Source organism: Rattus rattus, chromosome 12 (assembly GCF_011064425.1).
Source record: "Rattus rattus isolate New Zealand chromosome 12, Rrattus_CSIRO_v1, whole genome shotgun sequence".
In the NCBI taxonomy this organism is placed as follows: Eukaryota; Metazoa; Chordata; class Mammalia; order Rodentia; family Muridae; genus Rattus; species Rattus rattus.
The window spans coordinates 61,473,243-61,487,745 of record NC_046165.1 but is presented as its reverse complement, the minus strand read 5'-3'; the positions used below and the strand labels follow the sequence as shown (position 1 = coordinate 61,487,745).

At 42.3% G+C, this 14,503-nt stretch overlaps 1 protein-coding gene across 2 annotated transcripts in view; it reads left to right on the top strand.

The window, feature by feature from the left end:
• Wdfy2 (WD repeat and FYVE domain containing 2) overlaps positions 1-14,503 on the top strand; it is a 154,399-nt gene that overhangs the window by 85,644 nt on the left and 54,252 nt on the right. Inside the window, exons 4-5 of one of the 2 annotated variants that reach the window (XM_032917221.1) lie at positions 7,500-7,554; positions 14,266-14,416. In XM_032917221.1, coding sequence (XP_032773112.1) covers positions 7,500-7,554; positions 14,266-14,416 — 206 coding nt within the window. The remainder of the gene's footprint in view (positions 1-7,499; positions 7,555-14,265; positions 14,417-14,503) is intronic. The other variant, XM_032917223.1, reaches the window with a different exon arrangement.

Genomic DNA, 14,503 nt, shown 5'->3' with positions numbered 1-14,503 from the left:
AGCTGAGTGTTTAGTGTAGCAACCATGACATTCATAAATGGCTTCCACTTCTGTAGGGAAGCTTTCTCATATGTTCAGAATAATTTTCTCAAAAGTTTTGAGCCATTTTAGAGTATCAGCAGCTAACCGTCTGTGGTTTGAGTGAGAATGGTCCCCATCACCACATGTATACTCGAATACTTGCTGAAAGGATTCAGAGGTGTGTCCTTGTGGGAGGATACGCATCACTGGGGACAGCCTTTGAAATTTCAAAAGCCAGTGCCAACCCAAGTTAGCTTTCTCTGCCTTGTAATTGTGTCTCAAAATGTAGGCTGTCAACAACTGCCCCAGGGCCATGCCCACCTATATGCTGTTGTGTTCCCTTCCATGATGGTCACGGTCTCAGCCCTCTGAAACTGTAAGTCCCAGATTAAACACTTTAATAAGTTGCTTGGTCTTGATATTTTATCACAGCAATAGGAAAGTAACTAAGATACCTATATAAGCCAATCTTCTATGTTATTTCCTACTTAATATTACAGCCTAACTTTTACTGTATTCAAATGTTGTTTAATATATCCATTCTCTTTTTCTTACCATGAGATTAATGGGGCTTGAACAGGAACCTTCTTTGTATAATACATCTGTGGTTTTAGCCTTAAATTGGACACTCCCATTTTTTTTAACACCTTCCAAGAACATTTGTTCCTAAGACTCAGAGATTGGCCTGGGGCTTCTATCTTGAGCATCCATGCATCTGGTTTTTTACACTCAGCATTGAGAAAATATAAAAACGTTGAGAGAAGATGATGGAAGACAATAAATCACACGCCCAGGTAAGCCGCTGGGGAACAGCCTGACAATTAAGCAGTGTTGAAAGGTCTTGAAATTTCTAGTTTCCTGCTGTGTATATAAATCGAAGTTTGTGGAAGAATTTGTAGGAAAAAAAGCGTGTGTTAGTTTTTTAATCACTGTGACAAAATACCCAAGATTCAATGCAGGGACAGAAGCTTGTTTTGTCTCCGAGTTCAGGAATCTCCTTCTGTGGTTGGTGGCACACTGCATCATGGCAGGAGCATGCGCAGAAGATGTCCGCCTGCTCTGCAGTGGCTAGACACAAACGGAAAGGCAGGAGGTGGCTGAGTCCCAGTGTCCCCTCGGTGGGCACGCTATGATGCCTTCCTTCCACTCGGCGCCACCCTCACAAGGGCCTACCAGGAGTGACACCTGCGACTTCAACACATGGGCCTGGGTGACAGTGAACGTCTAGACTAGCAGTTTGCACTCCTGCTTCATGTAATGATGCTTTCAGTATGGAGAGATGATCGGCTTGTTACTGCACATACCCCAACTTTCCTTCCTTCCCTATTCCACACGCTTCAGTGTGCTGTGGCATATTAGTCAGAAATGTGATCGGAGGTTTCTTACACAGCTGAGAGGCAAGGCTGAGCAGGGACTGAAGCTGAAGTGTTTCCTTCCCTCCACTTCTTAAAAGAACCTTCATCCGGAGGGATAAGGGGTTCCTGGGTGTAAGATACGTGATAGGCAGCAGCAAAGCCTCTTTTCATCTGTCTTCCCAGATAGATTGGTTGGTTGGGTGGTCGGGAGCAGCATAGGCAAGCCAGCAGGGTCAGGCAAGCCTGAGCAGACCGGAGGTCAGCTGTCTGACCGAAGCCAGCAGTTCTCAAACTGAGACTAAGGAAAGCTGAAACCACTCCATCACGATTCTAAGAGCCTGTCTTTCTGCTCCCACTTCTTGCCAGATGTGCGGATTGAATTCAGAAGCAGCTTCAACTGCTTCTCTTCATTCAGAAAGCCATTAAAATGGAAAACAGACAACTCTTGTCACTAGGTTTTGTTTTTAAAAAGTTCCATTTTTATGGACCTTATATTATATTATATTGAGTTAATATTTTATAACTTTATCAGCTGTTACTTCTAGTGTGTTAAATACCTATTCATACAACTTACATAAATGAATATCCTTCAGAGTCCTGGGGAGTTTTGAGAAGCATGCAAGTTCCAGGACACTTGTTAAAATCTGGAGATGTGGAGTAAGGCACGTGAAACTCAAGCAGCTTGCAGACCTTGTGCCAAGCTCACCCTCTCTTCTGAGTTCTAATTCAAAAAGTCTAACTTCCCTTAGTTCCATGTCAATGGATGCCCACCAAAAGCCTCCGCCTGTTTCCCTAGCATCCTGGCTTCCTCATTGTTCTCCAAAGACCCTCCCTTTCTGACACCTTCTTGCCTAACACAAAAGGCATGACTTTACTGTCTCTCTTCTCCCCCCAAGGCGTTGGGGTTTTCTGCTTACCTGGCCTGTTGATTTTCACTCAAGCTTTAATAAAAAGATTCTCAAGTTTGAGAGAAAAACCTCCAACCAATTGTAGGTCATTTTGAGCACCATTATTCTAGGATTTGAAGTTTTATTAATGGACTTCTTGAGTCTCTTACGATGTACAGCAAAGTAGAGATGCAGGTATAGAGGTTTTGCCTGTGCTCCTGTCCTCCCACAAGTACCCTGCCCCAGTATGAACATCTCCTAACAGAATGTTTATGGTCAGTGATGAACTCATGGATGCGTTGCCCACAGTCCATGGTTCAGGGTTCATTCTTGGTCCTCTGCATTCTGTGGGTATGCACAGGTGTCAATGGCATATGGCTATCACTGTATCATACAGAGTAGTGAAATTGCTCAAGTTCTCTGTGCTCCGTGGGGCCTCTAGGATGCTTCTGTGATGAGAGAACGGAAGCTGAGTTGTTTTGCATTCACTGGGTTTTCTCACTGAGAACAGCAGACATCCCAAGAGAGACGCTAAGTATGAAACAGGTTGGCCAGCACAGCTTCCTTGCAAGGCCTCTGGTCACAGACTCTGACTCTAAATGGAAAATCCTCTCTCCTTCCTGCAATTCCTTGAACCCAAAGAACATGCATAAAGCCTAGAATAGCCTACATGTGCAGATGGTTAGGAACAGTACAATTAGTATGGCTCACAATCCCCGAAAACTGAGGCAAAAAGTCAGCACTGTGGATTCAGAAGGTGTGTGATGAAAGTGAAGGCACTTTAAATGTCGTGACACTTTCACAATACTGACTGTATGTCACACTCGTATGTAGGGTTTCCTTAGATTATTGAAACAAACTCCTGCAGATCCAGCAGTCCTACGTACGGACGGGTGCCTATCTAGTGGGAGTTAGAGCAGATATTTGCAGTATTCACAGTAGCCAGAAGTAGGCTAAGTGTCTGTCCAAAGACGAATGAAGAAAATGTGGCGTGTACATATGATGTTGACTATTACGCATCCAACCCTGGTCCATGTGGTGAACTCAGTAAACCAGGCTTTTGACAGGACCTGTCCTGCCTGTCCCCAGTACTCCGACCAAGTCTCCTCTGTCTACCTGACTCCATTCCACCTAAGCCCTTTTTGTCTTCTAGCCTAACCTGCCTACACATTCTCTCCTATGCCCCAACCTACTCTGTCCATGTCAGACCTAGAACTAATAAAAGAAGTACACATACCCAGGTCTGATCAAAAAAATATAAACAGTATGAAAGATCAAGCCAGGAGTACTTCACCTCCAAAACCCACCCTTTCTGTAGAAATGCTTGCTAATGAGAATTACCCAGATGAACCTAATACACAGAATTTAAAAAAAACAAAAAAAAAAAAAAAAAAAACCATAAACTTCATCAAAAAATTCAAGGAATTTAAAGAAAACATCTTGGTGAAATTAAGCAAAAAGAACTTGAGAATAAAGGTCGGAGTGATGCCCGAAAAAACAGACATGAGGCTGATGGAAATGACAGACCCAGACTAGAGCCTGGAAGCAGTAATGGGATAAAAAACAGAAGAGGACTCGGGCTGAAACAAGGGTGGCATCCAAACTCCCAGGCCTTAGCTAGACATGTGAAGGAAAACACCAAGTCAGTCAGCCCCAGGATCTTGGAGACAACATACAGAATCCAGACAAAGTAAGCAAGGAGCATGGGAAACAGAAGTAGAAACTCAGGGAAGGGACAGTGTGGGGAACCGAGGGGCAAACCAAGCTTCAACTAGGTGAGGGAGAGGACTCCCAAGTCCGTGGCGTAGACCAGCTTGTCAAACTCTAAATGTGCGTCTCCTCCTTCAGGAGGGGCTTTCTGTACTGCTTTGAACCTGGCGACTTCTCTGTGACCTTTATCTAGGTAAAAGCACTTTATTCTTTATAAACGTGGTGTGACCCTGGTGACTGCTGTTTATATTTCTGGAAAGAAAGCTTTTATAGGGAACGGAACTATAGTTTTGTTTTCTTGATAAAAGTAGACTTATCATGCATTCAGTCAGTATATATCTTTGATACACTGCACACTCGGCAAACAGTTGGTGGCTAATGATCTAATTTTAGATTCTATTTTTATCTGTAAAGTAGTGTTAGACTTTAAGAAGTAAGAGAGATTATTGGCAGGCTTTCAAATAAAGCAAGAAATTTAAAATGTGAATTTAAAAATGTTTTATTAGTATATGTGTGGTGTATGTTGGGGGAGGGGTACACACATGCCGCGGACAATTTTGTGGAGTAGATTTTCTCCTTTTTGTTTATGTGGGTCCCGTGGATCACACTGTCCTTAGCAGGCTTTCACGGCAAGGGCTGTAGATACTGAGCCATCCTGCTGCCCAGCAGCTTTTTTAATGTCTAAGGTGCTGTGGCTTCATCACCAGGGGGCCATGGATCTGTCTCATGATCCTTACATGAAGTGGGGGACATGCTAAGAAGTGTGTAATATTCCTCGACTGACCACACAGAGAAAGAGACAGAGTGACTCAAGACTGAGTGAGTGGCTTATGTTTCCGAGGGACGGCAGAGTTCAACGTTTGAGTCAGCAAACATCTGTGTGCACCAGCCATAGGAGTATATGTGCTCTTGTCTAGTAGTGAGTTTGAAGACAAATAAGGGACCGTTTCAAAGAGAAGGGCTTGAAAAATGAATGGTACACTCATTTTATAGGGCGTCATAGAGTTATCAGAAAGAATAAGTTAACTCAGTGAATTCTAGAAAGGTAGCTCTGGTATATTTTAATGGAAAGTATCCATTATCTTATTTTTATACAACCTAACTAAACAAAACCACTGAGTGTGTATTTCCCTCTGTGTAGATTTACAAAAGTGTTTACATGTTTAAACAAGGTGTACAAGGATATGCCAAGCCGTCTAAGTCCATTTGCTTAAAGAGCAAGCTTGAATGTGCACACAGTGACTGACATCTCCCGTGCGTGCCCCTTGTGTACTGTGTTTGGCATTCAAATTAATGAGGTGGTAGGAAGACAGTAGAGTGGAAAAATAAAAGGGTAGATTTTCCCCAAAACAATTTAATCTGATTTTTATTGGTCAATCCTAAGGAAATAAATGTAAGTTTTAGCCAGTATTTCATGTTAGATTTTTCTGGGAGGTAATATATTAGCTATATATAAAATTCTGACTGGTCAGCATCTATCAGGCCTTGAGTGGACATGCTTTCTCATGTAACCTACCTTCTGAACATCACAGCATACTGTAAATTCATTTTAGAAAGAAAAATGAAATTGATGGTTAAGAGGTCACTGCCAACTTTGTAATATTAAAAGGCATCAAGGACTGGAGAAATGCTTCAGCCATTAAAGGGCTAAGCTCACAACCAAAGACAGCATCACCAACTAGTTCTCACAGTCTGTTTTATTATAGATAGTATTATTAAACTATATAACAGTATTATAGATATAATTTCAATTATATTTATATCAAAGAAATGATATCACAAAGGGACTTTTAAATATTTATCATTGACATATTTAGAATAGCTTATAGTTTTCATGATTAAAAAATACATATATAGATCAATAAAAAGTGCTATCTCCCCCAAATTTTCCCTGCCTGTATATTTTTAATATTAAAGGAAGAAAATATTTTTAAAAATTAGTTTATAAGTACAGTGAACTGGTAGTTTTTATTTTGTATACATGTCTTAAATCCTACATGAAAACCTGCATCTAATTTTTTTATTGTGCGCCTTGCCTTTTCCCAAGAGGAAGTAAGGCCTTTTTGCCCAGGCCAGTGAACAATGTCACGAATGAAGCAAACTTGTCCACTTATCAGTTGTGTTTACCGCAGACAGGTTTTCTCTGTCTGCGTTGGAGGCTCTGTCCCAGTCAGGCAGTCACACACACTGTCAGTTCCTCTGGAGGAAGATGTATGTATTTTCAACTTATCTATTACGTTTCATGTTGAACTCTTCAGAAATGAGGAGATAGAGTGCCACTCCTTGAAGGATTCTCGATGTAAGTTTAAACTGGCAAGTTCAGTAACGTTTTCCCCAAGGAAAACAATTTGAAGAAAATTTCTTTGTAGGTAAGCTTCTTACCAGGACTATGACAGAAAAACAGAACCAAAGAAGCTAGTATGTCCTGTCACACTATCCTGTTTTACCTTTGTGGTATCTGTCACAAAAGTCATACGGTGTTTTCACCTAAAAACATTGCATAATCTCTATGAACTCAGTAAGCGTCTAATAGCAAGAAGGGGGTTGCCACGTCTGTCCTCCCACCCTGCTTTGTAAGTAAGTCATCAGAAAAAAATTCTGGATGCTTCCAACTGTTGTGAAAAGCTTTATTGTTCTGTGGGAAGCCTGAACAAAACACTGTTTTATAATTCACCTTTTAAGGACGTGTGGGTGCTTGCATTTGAGAAGGTTCAGGAACTCAACTGCCTGCCAAGCCAGCCTTGTAAAAACTTGGTTGGTGTCTTGTTGGGCATGGCCAACTGCTCGAGTGCTGAGGTGAGGCCAGTGCATTGGCTGTCCGGGCTCGGCTCATCAGCTTAGGAGGCTTCACACAGCTGACAGACACTTGTTGAAGACTGTGCCATCCACGCTCTAGAGAGACAAGGATTGAGCAGGAGCATCCCTGGGAGCTCAGTGTAAGGGAAAGTGAACTGCTGATGTCATCAGCAGACTCCAGACAGCTGACCTCTCTTCTCAGTGTGAATTGCTGCCCATTTGCTCACTGATGAAGTCTTTCAAATGTTTGCTGTGGCACCAGTGAGATTTTGAGTCAAGATTGGCATTGACCAGAATCCAGACTCAGAATATCATCTAATATGATTCTTCTTAGACAAGAAAAGCCAACTTGAGAGTTGTGAGGTAAAATTTCTGATCTTACATTGTATCAGAGTTTGGACAAACCACTAATGTTAGCTGTAATTCTGTTATGCGGTCTGATTACCAAAGCATAATTGTTCATTAAAAACTTTGCTTTTGCTGGGGGCCTGGAGGATGGCTGTGGTTAAGAGCACTTGCTGCTCTTCCAGAGGACTGGGGTTCAATCTCCAGCACCCACAAGATACCACCCACCATCTGCAATGCTAGTTCCAGAGGACCTGACTCCCTCTACTGGCCTCCGTGGGCACTGCACGCATGCGGTGCACAGACACACAGACAAAAACACCCACACACATAAAAATCTCAAGAGAAATTTCTTTTTGCTTAGTGTTTTTCTCTTGTCTTGTAGGAGTTTATTTTATCTGAAGATTATAACAAGATGACACCTGTGAAAAACTATCAAGGTAGGTGTCGCAGGCGAGTCGGAGCCTAAACTGTTCCTTCATAGTTTCCACCCTCATCAAGAACACTTAAATTACATGGGGGAACAAAAAGAGAAAGCCTGGGAGGTCAGCATCACCCCAGTTTGTGAACTAAGTTGTTGAGGCCAGAAGAATCCGGGTTCTACAGAGGTCAAGTACCAAACCAGCCTAGAGCAGGGTGACTCCAAGTCCGTCCTGCTTTCTGGGAATGGTACAGCAGGCTCAGGAAAAGTGGAGTCAGCCTCAGGTTGCTTCAGATGAATGAGCCTCATTTCATGTTTGGTGAAATGCTTTGGCATGTTGGGGTGGGGTAGGGGCTACAGTTTCAATGATGTCTTTAACAATGGCCAGATTCACTCTGTCAATCAGTAGTGTCTGGAGGGGACCCTTATCCAGACCAGCAGTATCCTGGAATCAGGGCATTGGGCTCTTAAGGTCCAGATGTCATTGTATCCAGATGTCTTGAGCTCATTCATTCTTTGCGGCTTTCCAGCATCTCGCCATGACCTGTAAAGACACTCTGCTAGCATAGGTCTGGAAGGTTCTAGGCATTGCTTTCTTAAAGATTAGGATCTGAATTTATTTTCATGTGGTTTTGTTCCTTAATTGTTTTTTATGCATAACTAATAAATATTTATTGAGTACCTACAGTGTTCCTTTAGCTCAGGAGTGTGATAACAAACAGAAATATATAGTGTCTATCTATGAGAGGCTTATGTGAGAGAGTTTAGAATGTGCCCTTCCAGTTTTTGCTTAGTTTGTTGGAACCATAAAAATGTGAGTTTCCCCTCTCTTTAGCCTCTTAAATAGCTACAGAAGGGCCTATTCTCTTCCTTCTTTGATTATCTTCATTCACTTCTCGAACATAAGCATCTTATATCTCAACTGTTTTTTTTAAATAAGCTATTCTATGAAAACATGTTTGACTTTCTTACTCAGATTTGAGCTCTCATATTGTACCATTAGGACCATTTTAAACTACAACCTGGTATGTCATGTAACTTTTTGTATGATTCCTAATGTCCTTCTCTTCCCCTCATAAGGGTGAGCTAGACTTAGAACATGGTAAGTGGTGGAGATCACTTCCAAGATTGCGTGCAGAGGCTGGGGCATGCGTGACACTCACCTTCCTGCTCCCTGGTGTACATGTCTCAGGATGTGAGCTATCCTGTGGAGAAGCCTGCGTGCTAATGAGCCAAGCAGCAGTCTCATCAGCAGTTGTGAGGAACTAATACCCCCTGCTCAGCAGCCCATGAGGAATTGAACCCAGCCAGAATCTATGTGAATTGATTAGAAACTAGCCCACCCTCTGTTAAGCTTTCAGATGACACCGTACGTGGCGATTTCCTCCTAGGAAAAACCTTACGGCTGAGACATTTTGACCCACAGAAGCTCTGAGATAATAAGATGCTCTGAGACACCAACTTTGGGATAGTTTGTTACACAGCAGTAGATGACTAGTGCATGCATGTAATCTGCTGGGTGGGTCCTGCTTCTCTCCTCCCCTGCACACTGTGGCAGCAATGCAGAGGTGAGTTCTGGCGTGTGTTACGCCGTGGCTCGTGTGGGGCAGGCAGCACTGCAGCATCCTATGCTAGCAACATCTACTTTTCTTCTTGTACTAAATCTTGGACTTGCCCTTCTGTTACTTACCATTTCATTTTCCTTAGTCTGTCTACTCAGCTTATCACCATATTCTGAAATTCTAGTTGTCGTTACATGCATTAACTCCCTTAGCTTCGTACTTCCTGTCTTGCATCCTTGTTAATGGCACTGGTGAACCCGCCAGGTGCACATCTGCAGAGCCTGTTACTAGTATCCGTTGTTCATACGCTCTGGTGTGGCCGGTTTTCTAGCATAGTCCACATGCTTTCTGTCAGATGATTACAAAACCTCAACAACCAGACTCTGTGGATGCTTTTCTCACAGACTCCTAGAGCTGATGGTAAAATGGTCTATTTTTGTCGTTTCCTTTAATCTATTGTTAAGCTTATAAGAAAAATCAAAGTTTCCATTTGCCGGAGCAAAGAGAAAACCAAATCCCAGAGGGTTGGTTATACCTGCACTGACTTTGCAGCTGCCTTGGGGAGGTGAGAGAGAACCCCAATAACTAGTTGGCTGTGTATGGCTGTGCCCTTAACAAGAGATACAGCCTGGACCTGAGTAAGGAAAAATTTGGAACTGAGATTTCTACAGAAAGTCCACAAAGGATTATGTCCTCATGAAGAGGAAGGGACGGAATTCCTCTGCTCCAGGAGACAACAGGGGAATTTATTCTGATCTCAACTCTATAGATAAAATCTCCTATTAGTCAAAACCCATCTGAAAATCCTTCAACCCATCTGAAAATCCAAAACAACCATATAGAGCTAGAAGCTCTACAGTTTGAAAAATGATTATTAAAATATATTAATATATACTATATATAGTATAATATGATCAGTGGTATTCCCAAGCACCACCAGAAATAAATACAGACCTCTTGAAGACAAACTGCATACGTGTCCCAAGGAAGAAATTAAGAACAGTTGGTGTAAGGCTGTAGGTCAGTGTCAGAGCCTTGGAATTGAGCTCTGGACAGAACAGTCAAGCAAAAAGGACCGCACAGGATTAATTTTTATTTTTAAAAAGTATTACAAAAGCAGGCAAAGCCATCATAAATAAACGTTAGCAGAAATCACAGAATTAGAATACCAACAACCTTGTTACATGACCAGTAACCTGAAAGAGGTTATAACCTCATATTTTAAATTTTTAAAGAAAACTAAGACTATGTGGTGGCTCATGCTTCTTCCCTCAGTCCAGGTTGTGTCCAATAGATACTGATCCCTTTGTTTTCGTTTGTATTCAGTTTTGCTTTAAATTTGATGATGAATAGGGCCTTGGGAAATCCTAAAGCATTTAGAAGGTAAATAATACACTTCTAAATAATCCATGGGTTGAAGAAGAAATCATAAAGCATTCTGAACTGAATAAAAATGAAAAAAGATAACAGTACTTATAAAATATTACCATGGAGCACCTAGGGGGAGAGAGACAGCTCAAATATTCACATCATAGAAGCAAGTTTTCAAATCAGTGACCTTGATTTATAAAACACACACACACACACATACACACATACACACATACACACACACACACACACACACACACACAAAGAAAGAAAGAAAGAAAGAAAGAAAGAAAGAAAGAAAGAAACATAGAAAGAAGGGAAGAGTGATTGAGATAGTACAGAGAAGCCAGTGATCAAAGGCTATTTTCCGAGATTAATAAAAGTGATAAACTTCTAGCTAGACTAGCAAGGGGGTAAAACGATGGAAATTATCAGTGCCAGGAAAGAATGAACTAACACTCTTATAGAAGCTCCCTCTAGGGCTGGAGAGATGGCTCACAGTTAAGAGTATCAACTGCTCTTCCAGAGGTCCTGAGTTCAATTCCCAGCAACCACATGGTGGCTCACAACCATCTGTAATGGGATCTGATCCCTCTTCTGGTGTGTCTGAAAACAGCTACAGTGTATTTATATACATGAAATAAATAATAATGGTTCTTTTAGCAACAACAACAACAAAAACAACAAAAAACAAGCTCCCTCTGTGTGCACAGTGGTAACAAATTCCTTGAATACTATGAACTAACATCGTCCAGAAGCTCCGTGTGATGCTGTGTTGGTAAATAGAACAAATGAAGTCAATAGGTCTTTGAAAGTCACAAACGGCCGATCACTCAAGAAGAAATAGATGATTCTTAAGCTCTGTGTGTGTAAAAAGAAGTTGACATTTTAGTTTAAAACCTTCTCCTAAAGAAAACTTGTCATAGGATTTTCCAGAGGAACAAAACTGAGAGAGGGAAGATGATGATTGAAAGGTAGGTAGGTAGGCAGGCAGGCGGATAGATAGACAGACGGGTAGATATATAGATAGACAGTCATCGAGGCGGACAGACAGACAGGTAGGTAGGTAGATAAACAGGTACATAGACAGACAGATAGATAGATTGATTGATTAGAATGGCTTGCAGGTTGTGGTCCAGCTTATCCAACAAGGGCTGTACCAGTGACCAAGGAATGGTCCAAAAATCCAGTAGTCATTCAGTCCACGGTGAGGACGTCTACACTGGTCTTCAACATACAGTGGAAGCCAAAAAGATCAGCTCTCATGGCAATAAGGAATGGATCTGCTAGCAAGAGGGAGAACAGGCAGGGAAAGAGAGCAAGCTTCTTCTTCCATTCCCTTCACATTCTTAGATATAGATACATTCCTAGATACATTCCTAGATGGTTTTACTGGTTATATTTTATGGAACATTAAAGAAAGAAAATATGTGAAACTACAGGAATTCTTTTGGAAATTGAGAAATAAAAGATTTCCCAGCCCATTGCTAGGAAATCCGTATTTCCTGATACTAATGCTATACAAAATCAATATGAGAAAACTAGGATGCCATTATTCATACGGACAGATGCAACAAATGTACATATTCACCACATCCAGCAATAGATACAAAAGAATACATTGTGGTCACGTGAAGTTTGTCTTAGGAATGTGGTATGAGATTCACAGTAAAAACTAAATAGCAGCAGGCACAGGGCTAGACACCTTCAATCCCAGCACTCGGGAGGCAGACAGAGCTTTCTGAGCGCTAGGCCAGCCTATTTCACACAGAGAGTTCCAGGACAGCTCGAACTATACAGAGACACTCTGCCTTAACAAATAAATAGGCAACACAGGAAGGGCATTTGGTGAAATCATGGTCACAACTCAGAAATCCAGGAGAGAGAAAAGCACGCCACCAGCATGGCGAGGAGCTGCCTGCAAACCCGGCTCTGGTGGCATGATGTGCAGACCGTGTTCCCCTCGCCCCACCTCCCACTCAGCAAGCCAGACAGCAAACCAGGTTTGCTTATGCGTTTCTGAAGCTTAGTGATAAGAACCTGCCTTCAAAGAATTTCCTTCTGAGTAAAAGAGTTGTCTCTTTAGAATATGTGTGGGTTTTTTTTTTTTTTTGAGTTTTTTAGAGTTTGTTTTGTTTTCCCACTGACAGCCACACACTAAGAGAACTGACTTCACATAGAAACAAAGGTTTGCTTTGCTGTTTGCATGTGTGAGAGGCAGCAGGGCGGGCTTCAGATACGCCACTTTCCGTCTCTGCAGTGACTAAGAGAATGTGTTTAACACTCTGCAATTGGCGTAGGGGCTGCAGACAGCCACCCACACTCTAATGCGGCCTGGTAATGGAGGTGGAAAATCTGCACCTCACCATCCTCAAGGGTCCTGCCCCAGCAAATCCCTAACCAGGCTTCAGAGTATCCTTCCTGGCCATTCTAATCCCTTGTATTTGTTGCCTGGCATCACATAGTTAGAAAGTAAAATTCCTGCCTGAGTTTGTTAAGTAGTGGAGAAGCCATGAGACCTTAGCCAAATACAGCTTCACTGCACCTCAGATTGTCCAGGTGGGCAACAGAGAGATGGCTGGAAGCTATGAGTAGTCTTTTGTCACTCTGAAGTTGTGCGATGCAACAATTTTTCTAGAGTAACCGTGCTTGTACGTGAGTAACCATAGGGAGTGGTCCCCCCCGCCCCCTTTCTCATGCACATCTGTACAACAGACATTTCATTCTTAATCTCAGTAACTTCTCTATTGTGGTAAAACACTATAACCAAGTCAACTTACAAAAATAAAAGCATTTATTTGGGCTTATAGTTCCTGAGGGAGAGTCCATGGTGGCAAAACAGACATGGAGATAGGAACAGCTGAGAGCTAACATCTTGATCCACAAGCTGGAAGCAGAGAGATTCCATGCTGAGAAGGGCACGAGTCTTTTGAACCATCAAAGCCCATCCCCAGTGACACACCGCCTTCAACAAGGCCACACCTTTGAATCCTTCCCAAACAGTTTGACCAACTGAGAACCAAACATTCAAATATGTGAGACTATAAGGGGCAGTTCTCATTCAGACTACCACTATTCCCTTTATTCTCCAAGCATTTGGGTTCTGATAGGAAGCTGTCAGAATTTTTTTAAATGAGTCAAAAGCAGATTTCATCAAAAAAGATCAATATACTTTTCCTCTGGGGAGAGTGCACATAAACTGACCACAAGTGACTATGTTGTAAATGTCATTCCTAATGTGTCTTGTAGTCACACTAATCCAGTAACCCTAGCATGCTTGGCCAGGCTTTGGTGTAGGAAGCTTTCTGAGGCAGTAATTCTTGGGTTCACATAAACAATGGTATGAGAGCAGGAAAAAAGTTAGATTATTAAAATAAAAACAAAACAAAACAAGTGTTCATAGGGCATCCTTCCCAGACATTGATGAGAGCTACTGTTTTCCTTGTCCCTAATGGCTTTGTCCTTCAGCCTCTTCTGGGGTGGGGTGAAGAGAAGGATGTAACACTGGGCTGCAGTTTTCTGGTGTTGGGGAAGAGGAGGATGTGACACCGGGCTGCAGTTTTCTGGTGTTGGGGAAGAGGAGGATGTAACACCAGGCTGCAGTTTTCTGGTGTTGGGGAAGAGGAGGATGTAACACCAGGCCGCAGTTTTTTGGTGTTGGGGAAGAGGAGGATGTAACACCAGGCCGCAGTTTTTTGGTATGTGGGGAAGAGGAGGATGTAACACTGGTGTGCAGTTTCTGTTTTCCTCAGGAGGCTTTCTCCATCAATAATTTTTCTCATCTCTTAATTTTTCAGCACATCAGAGCAGAGTGACGATGGTCCTGTTTGTTCTGGAACTGGAGTGGGTGCTGAGCACAGGACAGGACAAGCAGTTCGCCTGGCACTGCTCTGAGAGTGGGCAGCGCCTGGGAGGTTACCGCACCAGTGCTGTGGCCTCGGGCCTGCAGTATCCTTTGCTGGACTGAGTCCTTTCTCTTTGGCTCATGATAATTTAGGAAATGCACAACTTAAAGGTTTTCTGTTTGTATTTACT